At 43.1% G+C, this 9,025-nt stretch overlaps 1 protein-coding gene across 1 annotated transcript in view; it reads right to left on the reverse strand.

The window, feature by feature from the left end:
- The window catches only part of swap70b (switching B cell complex subunit SWAP70b), a 45,760-nt gene continuing 36,735 nt past the window's right edge, over positions 1-9,025 (reverse strand). The window contains exons 10-12 of the mRNA XM_050073830.1: positions 7,956-8,154; positions 6,668-6,764; positions 1-2,561 (exon numbers count right to left, since the gene is read on the reverse strand). Coding sequence (XP_049929787.1) covers positions 2,443-2,561; positions 6,668-6,764; positions 7,956-8,154 — 415 coding nt within the window. The 3' untranslated portion in view covers positions 1-2,442. The remainder of the gene's footprint in view (positions 2,562-6,667; positions 6,765-7,955; positions 8,155-9,025) is intronic.

Below are 9,025 nucleotides of genomic sequence, written 5' to 3' on the forward strand. Positions count from 1 at the left end.
CCAGTTATTACAGATGTGTTTTATTCAACAGTTCAGTCTTCAGCTTTTTACATATTTATATAAAAACATCAAATAGAAATCACAGCGTTGACGTGTGACCGTATCAAAGGCACTGATGGTTACGGTACAACTACACAGGACACATGTTAGATTATCCGTCGGGGTGAGACTTTGGCTCGATGTCCTACTTCTGATTTCTGACTGTGTTTACAGGAAATGTTCTGTATCACTGATGATGCAGATATAGGTCAGACAGACTGAGGACAACAAGCACTTTGATGTAATGAGGAAATGTTTAGTGAGTCGTACATGATATTTCATTAGAGACTGTTTTTAGGAGACAAGTTTGTTAAACATGATTGACTTTACATTAAATATTTTACTGATGCTACACAACTTTAGGAAGAACAACAAAAACACAAACTGCTGTTAAAATATGTACAAAAATCCCTTCAATTAAAAATGTTCCCAAAGAGGAAAAAGGCCACAGCAGGGGGAGGGTTGTTTGTCTCAGTAGGTCATGTTATGTCGAAGATATTATAACTTTATAGATTTGACTCAACATCTCTGAACTTTACAACAACGTGAACCTAAAACACACTCAGGTGATTTATGTTGGACAGATCAGACTCTGGGTTAAAGTAGTGCATTTCATAGATACAGATCAGGACACAGGTGAAGATGATGAAGGGTAGAGGTGAACAAACCCGAGACTTTGAACAAGCTGCACATCTTAAAGTCAACAGATTAATCATGTATTTATTGTAGGTTTGTTTGGATCTTAGCTCGTGTTGTGCTGCTGTGTGACGTTAGGTCGGTAGACACCCTTTAATCAGGAACTAACTGGTTCATTTTCAGAAAAAAATCAAAATAAAGTGAAATAACAGAGGCCTTTCCTGTTGGACCGGCGCTCCTTTGACTCAGTGAACTTTAGCACCACATTTCAAAGCTCCGCCCATTTAAAATTGGTGACTTTTTAATGTTTTGTGATGTAAATGTTTCACCTTTTATGTTAGTTTCTGTCGGTTTTGCAGACAACATGTAGAAACATGGTGCCCACGGCCCGCCCTCTGGTCTACACTGATGAGCTAACGTTAGCTAACCAGTGGTGTCGCGTTTGTTGGGTTAAAGATCAGTTTATAAATGACCAAACTTCACTCAATCAGCTCTTCTACCTACATAACAAATTTATGTCCTGTACACCATTTCACAAAGAACTCCTTACTCATTAAACACACTACAGTCTACATTATTAGCTGCTTAATCAGTGACTGAGAGGGCCGTTAATACGTTTGATAAGAAGGCTGTAATTAATATTCCTGCTGTTATCACGTCTTCATGTTTTTGTTTGATTCCTGCTGAAATCACTGAACTTTGACCTCATAATGTGAAAATGAGACTTTAGTTTCTGTTTATTGACTCTTAAAATGACAAAGACTTGTTTAATCAGTGGTGCTCTACACTTGTTTAATCAGTGGTGGTCTATGCTGACAGACACTTGTTTAATCAGTGGTGGTCTACGCTGACAGAGACTCGTTTAATCAGTGGTGGTCTACGCTGACAAAGACTTGTTTAATCAGTGGTGGTCTACACTGACAGAGACTCGTTTAATCAGTGGTGGTCTACACTGACAAAGACTTGTTTAATCAGTGGTGGTCTACGCTGACAAAGACTCGTTTAATCAGTGGTGGTCTATGCTGACAGAGCCTTGTTTAATCAGTGGTGGTCTACGCTGGCAGAGACTCGTTTAATCAGTGGTGGTCTACGCTGACAGAGCCTTGTTTAATCAGTGGTGGTCTACGCTGACAGAGCCTCGTTCAGTGGTGGTCTACGCTGGCAGAGACTCGTTTAATCAGTGGTGGTCTACGCTGACAAAGACTTGTTTAATCAGTGGTGGTCTACGCTGACAGAGACTCGTTTAATCAGTGGTGGTCTACGCTGACAGAGCCTTGTTTAATCAGTGGTGGTCTACGCTGGCAGAGACTTGTTTAATCAGTGGTGGTCTACGCTGACAGACTTGTTTAATCAGTGGTGCTCTACACTTGTTTAATCAGTGGTGGTCTACACTTGTTTAATCAGTGGTGGTCTACGCTGGCAGAGACTCGTTTAATTAGTGGTGGTCTACACTGGCAGAGACTTGTTTAATCAGTGGTGGTCTACGCTGACAGAGACTTGTTTAATCAGTGGTGGTCTACGCTGACAGAGACTTGTGGTCTACACTGACTTGTTTAAACCAGCTCTACAGGTGCTGGTTCCCACTACAGATTTACAGATGGTTATTTAATGCCCCCTCATGATAAATGCTTTATGTGGACACTGAACATCCAGAGAACTCCTCCCAGTCCCTCCTCAGACCTGTTGTATCCCAGCAGCCCTCTCTCCTCATCTCCTCGTCTCCTCTGAGTGGCGGACATGTTTAAGGTTCAGGGTTGAGATGAGGACCTACTGGGCCTGGGTCGTCTGGTTCTTCATCTCCTGCCACTTCTTCTGCCTCAGACTGAGCTCTGCATCAGAGAAGGCCGCTGGGCCCCAGTTGGTGATGAGCTGCTGTCCCTTTGACCCTACAGGAGGAGGAGACAATGTTCCATGATATAACCTTTAATATTTCACCCTGTGTGCAGTCATGTGTCACTGACATCAACTGTAAACAGGAAGTCAAAGTAGTTCGGTCACATTTGAAATTTTAAAAGTGGCTTAAAGGGACAGTTCAGACTTTCTGAAGTGCGGTTTTACACAGTACGGTGATGTTTTGCGTGGCGATATTGTATCGATACACGGACGCCAAATATCCATCTTATATATGTTTTTTTTTTTTTTTGCAAATACGCATTTTAAAACAACTTTTGGTACAAGAATAATGAAATCAGTTGCTGTCTCAGCTCACTAGATGGCGCTGAAACTCGAGCTGAAACTCGTGGGCGGGGCCAGGAGGAGGACCGCCACTGTGCATATTCAGCTGGCTGCATCACGTGGAGGTTAAACCCAGAAGTTAGAGGCTTTTTTTGGTGTATGTGCCGACACATGTTCAGCTGCAGACACATTCTGTTCATAGCGTAAATGACACGCAACTCAAACCACACCCACCAACACAAGGGTTATCGGAACGCTGCTACAGCGCCACTCTGAGGTGAATAAATATGAGGCCAAACGTAGCAATGATCCACTTTATTATTCTTTCTACATGAAGACATGATTCACTTGATACGATGAAACTCTTCATCACCCAAACCTCAGCCACCTCTCCCTGACGCTTCTTATCTTTGTAACCACTAACAAAGGGTTTCTGACATGGCTGCTGCTCCTGGGCCAATGGGTGAAGGGGGGCTGATCCTGGACTGATATGCAGGTTAAAGTGCAACTTGCAGGTTAATTTTTTTTTTTAAATATATACATAACCTTGTCTGAAAATTACCATATGAGAAGTTAATTCAGAATTTATTATGGTTTACATGACATAAGGGCACAAATTCAGAGGAAAAAGTGGCTCTTTTTAGCTCCTCTTCTAAAAACGCTTTTTTTTTCAACATCGCCAGATACTACGTCACGAGAGGGACTCTGCGTCCTTGACCCTGCGTCTGTCCAATGCGCAGTAGTAGGTGGTAGTGAGTCTGAGCGGTAGTAAACTTGTGAGTTAGTATTTTTTCGGTTGTTAACAGTGCATTTCACCATTTGTGATTATGCCGAATTGTGCAGGTTGCACAAACCCGAGTCTGTCAGGACATCGAGTCCACCGTTTTCCGGACAGAAAAAGGAGTGGAGTTAGTTTTCGTGCCTGGGTGCGTTTTGTGCAGGTGAAGAGGCGCGATTTCACAGCTTCATCTGTGACCAAAAACGCGGTGGTGTGCAGCGCTCATTTTGGACAGGAGGATTATGTTCCTGGCGGAGCCCGCCCGCCCTCGCACATACCCCCGAGGCTCGAGACGTGAGCCCGAGCCCTGCGGCCCCAGAGCTGTTTGTGGCTCGGGTCTCCGAGCCTCGGGGGTATGTGCGAGGGCGGGCGGGCTCCGCGGAGAGGGAGGCCTCCGTGTTTGAGACAGGAGCGGGTGGCGTGAGGGTTGATGGGCGGCATGTTATGTCTGGTCTGGGGGTCAGATTCTCCACCAGAGCCCAGAAGGCATCCACCTCCCTGCAGCACATACTCTCCACAGCTGAGGACATGGGCTGGCAGTTCCCACACAAGCACCTATCATACAAAAAATTATCAGGAAATCTTCGTATCTCTCTCTCTCTCCCTCTCTCTCCCGCGGACGTCAATACACCGTAATGCGGAGTTATAACACGCATAGCAAGATACGTCTGATACAAGCTGATATTTGCGCATTAGTTTCTGTTATGGGTAAGTAGCATTAGTTATCTAATACTGGCAGAACTATTGGTAGCTTTGTTATAACCTAATACGTGATGGCAAACTTAATGTTGTGATGTGAACACAGCGTTAGACATCGTTAGCTAACGCTGGTCGCTCACCAAGACACCTGCCCAGTTCTCCACTGGTTCTCCTCACACCACAGCTCTATTTCTCTCCTGTGGCCGTTATTTCTCCTAACCCTGATCTGTTCCTGGTCTCTTGGACGCCTAGCAGGCTCATAATTATAAACCTGTGGGCCGTCGTATGCATATGAATGTACATTTTCAGCCTCTTCAGTCTCAAAACTAGTACTGGGGTCCATGTTTATTAATGTTACACTCAATCGAACTCGGCCGGACTCCCTTACGCTACGTCACTTCCGGTTAGTGGGTTTTTAGATGCGGAAGCAAAATTCTCTCACAAAAACAACACCAAAAGTCACTGTAGTGTGTCTATGTTTTTGTTTTTTGTTTTAATCGAGTTTCTACATCATTTTCCTACATATTTATTCACCATGGTCTCCAACCTGTAAGTTGGGCTTTAAGGTGGGCGAGTCATGTAGCAGGAGGGCGGGGACACGTAGCAGGGGCCAGGGTCACATAACAGGTGGGCAGGGTCACATAGCGGGGACGGGGGTCACACAACAGGAGGGCGGGGTCACATGGCTGCTCCAGCTGCAGCTCTACCTACTCATATGCACCAGGTGAGCAGCTCCATCATACTGAATGTGTCTAATCCTGAGGTCTGGTGTCTAGTTCTTCTGACACATCTGTTACAGCGTGCAGTTACGTGTTTCTGTCTGCAGCTGGAAAATATAACCGTATCCTAGTTTTCATTGCCCGTGTCGTGTCGTGTCGTGTCGTGTCGTGTCGTGTCGTGCTGCAACAAAACCAACGTGTTTTCGATCTGTTCACAGTTTGTGTTTTGGAGGATTTTCTCAGTGCTGATACAGATCAGTCAGTCTGTTTTAATCAGAGATCAGTTTGTGACTTTTGTTGAATCCAAACTCCTCCCGTCTCTTTACACAGATATCAGACTCTTCATCATTAAACAGATATAAACATACAGATGCAGCTGAGCCATATTAAGTGTTATGTTCAGTCATTTATAGTTATTTTTATCTTTAATGTGACATTAAACTGCACTTTAACCTCTTTACATCAGCGTGATTTTACTGGTATCAGACGTATCAGAAGCCATTTTAAAGTCTCTGACTGAAGGAATTTGGACTGATATTATATAATATTCTGTCTCTTCACGTTGTCCTCTCTCCTCTGTAGTAAACAACATTCTTGCTGTGAACGCCGAGGCCAAAAGTATCAGCAGAATTTAGATATCTGATTGTAGTGTTGTGTCCCTGGAGCCTGTCTGTGTTGGCTGAGACAGATGACGAGAGAGTCTCAGGTTTAAAGGAGCCAAGTTGTTTCTCCTTCACTAATTTCACTAATGAACTCTGTGGGGAAATTATTAGGAACCAGGCGCCATCACATTTATTCATGGCAGCAGTTTGGAGCTGTGGAGAGGAAACAATCTGTGTGTGTGTGTGTGTGTGTGTGTGTGTGTGTGTGTGTGTGTGACCGCAATAACACCTTTTAATATTAACACCTTTAACACTGTATTTAACACACAGCTGCTCCGTGCTGCAGGAAACACTTCACTAATATACTTCACCTAATGACGTAGTAACAGCGGCACAGACTGACCACTGTAACAGTCAGATGTCAGTTTGTTAAATGTTACTTGAGGTCAAAGGTCACTGTGCTCTCAGTTAAAGGGAAAGTTCAACCCAAAATTAAAACTACATATTTTACTTATGACCTGTGGTGCTGTTTATCAGTCAGATAGTTTCAGTGTGAGCTGCAGAGTGTTGGAGATATCAGCTGTGAGGATGAGGTGGTGAAGCTGCTCCTAAACTCCTGTGGTGTTTCTGACTCCGAAGTGACTCAGCCTCCTGTTCAGACTGTCATGTGACACTGCATCTTATTTACATTTAAATGGTGTCACAGAGACAAACACCGTAACAAGTGGAATAACAGCCGGAAATAGAGTTTGAAACAATAAAAATCTGGACTACAACCTGAAGCTAACTCCACCTGTCCTCTGATTGTCCCCACGCTGAAACACCCAGATATCTCCTCAGATAGATTATTGTAATTTTATCTTGTCTTTTTGTGTTTTTATTTTCACAAAGTTTTTTGCTTTGTTTTTTTGCACTGAATGGCCTGCACCTTACCTTTCGTTGCACTTGTTGCAATGACAATAAAGAAAATCTAAATCTAGACACACAGACACAGACAGAGGTCGGCGTGCATTAGTTACCTGGTTGGATGAGTCGTAACATTCCCTCGTGTTCAGCCACTTTGTGTTTCCAGGTTTTTGTGTTGTTTGTTGCGTCTTCCAGTTTTTTCATCACCGTCTGGTTCACACGTGTGCACACACACACACACACACACACACACACACACAGACTGATGAACAGATGGTACAGGGAGAGGTTTTTCCTTTCTAACAACTCTTTGGAAACTTTAATCAAGATTTAAGAACAGCACGTTTCAAAATCCTCTATTAACAGATAACGTGATTAAAGTTCTTTCATGATTGACCCTGATTTCTAAACAGCTGTTTCCCATCCAGTGGTCACACAGTGACACCTGGTGGTGAACTGAAAGACTTCTGTGTAGACATAAAGTCATAATGTTAGGTATGAATAACAGCAGTGATGAGAGTTTCTGTTTTCACTGTCACAACAGATAAACAGTGTTAGAGGACATCCCTGTGCAGCACAGCTGTGTGTGATCCTTCAGGAGACAAATAACTTTATAACTGCTCAGCAACTACAAAACTTAAACTCACTCTCAGGAAGGTTTTTGTGACCGTGCTGCATTTTGGGTTCGACTTTCAAGAAAAATAGTGTGTTAAGAAAAATCTGTTTTATAAATATCCAACATTTCTTTTGTGTCCTCTGTTAAAGATTTGCTCCACAGCTCACAGCTGAGTCTCCAAACATCAGCAGTGAGCTGGGAGGAGAGTCTGAGGTGCTGATAATAATCTGAGAGTGATCCTTTAACCAGTAATGGTTTTTATACACTTAATAAGAACTGAGATTAATAAATAGTAAAACTGGTTAGATGCAGCTCCTCCACTGACTTTCACCTGCAGGTTCTGATGAGTAACACTGTGATGTCGTTACTGTAACTGACTCATGTCCCGACAAGTTCAAGTTATTGTCATGTGTAAATAAAATAACAACATCCACAACATACATGTAAGTGACAAAAACACCAAAACAAGGGCCAACCTCAACAGGTAGAGTAAGCACCCCATGTAGAGAGTGCACCTCATGTAGAGTGTCTCATGTAGAGAGTGAGCACCTCATGTAGAGTGTCTCATGTAGAGTGTGCACCTCATGTAGAGAGTGAGCACCTCATGTACTCTAAAAGGGGTGAAGATTAGCATGTCCTGCCTGACGTCATGTTTCCATCACTGCCGTAAATACCTGAGTCTACTGCTGACTCATCTGACCCTGGGATGAATACCACCTGTAACCTTTCCCACTGAAGACAAAGCCAGATGTTAGTTGGTGAATGTATGACCACTGTCAGCTGACCTGGTACTGCTCCAGCGCCCCCTGCCTCTCCTGCTCCAGCTGCTCCAGCTGTTTCATGGCGGCCTGCAGGGCGCTCTCTTTGGCCAGACGCTCCTTCTCCAGCTCCTTTTTCTCAGCCTCCGTCTCTGAGATGGCGAGCTGCTGCCGCAGGTGGAACTCCTCTAGCTCCGCCCTCTTTGTAGCCTCCTCCTCCAGTAACCTGCTCAGCACAGACATTAAACATGGGTTAGTTTAATAATCCTGTACACAGGTCTGTCGTCTGCAGCTGCTCTGAGCCTGAGTCCTGCGTCACAGTGCCACAGTGTCACAGCTGAGGTCAGTCACAACATAAACATACAAACGTTTCCTCCTTTTTCTCACTGACACAAACATTTTGGATTTTTTGTGCCTCCACACTGAGGACAGCTGTGGCCCGGACGGGACGAACAAGATATCACAAATTTCTTTAAATTTTGCACAAACGTTCACCTGGACTCAACTATGAACTGATTAGATTTTGGTGATCAGAGGTCAAAGGTCAATGTGACCTTGTAAGACGATTTTTTTTTTTTTTTGAATGATGTATTGAAGAATTCTCTCCCATTCTCTCTTTAATTGGACCTATGCTCCTAAAGAAAAAACAAAAAACTAAAAACACCAAGAGTCTCATTTATAAACACTGCGTATGCAAAAAACGAAGCCTGAAAGAGGCATACTCCTCTTCACACACAAAAGTTGAAATCTATTAAAACAGACTTTTGCTTTTGTCTTTACGTACATTTGTTGTGTGGATCCTACGCAGTTTTATAAATGAGAACCCTGATGAGGCTGCCTTGTTCCTCTTTCTATTGCACTAATACAGATTATTTATATATAAATATATGTGTATGTGTGTATAGATATATATATATATATACACACAGATTATTTATATGTATATATATTCATATATATATATATATATACACACATAGATGTGTGTGTGTGTGTGCAAAGACATCTTAAAGGGAAATTTCGGTTTATTTCAACCTGTCTCCTATCGTCCTAAATTTGTTTCAAGTGACTAGTGACATAAAAATAATAGTTAGCAT

Source organism: Epinephelus moara, chromosome 20, assembly GCF_006386435.1.
Source record: "Epinephelus moara isolate mb chromosome 20, YSFRI_EMoa_1.0, whole genome shotgun sequence".
NCBI lineage: Eukaryota > Metazoa > Chordata > Actinopteri > Perciformes > Serranidae > Epinephelus > Epinephelus moara.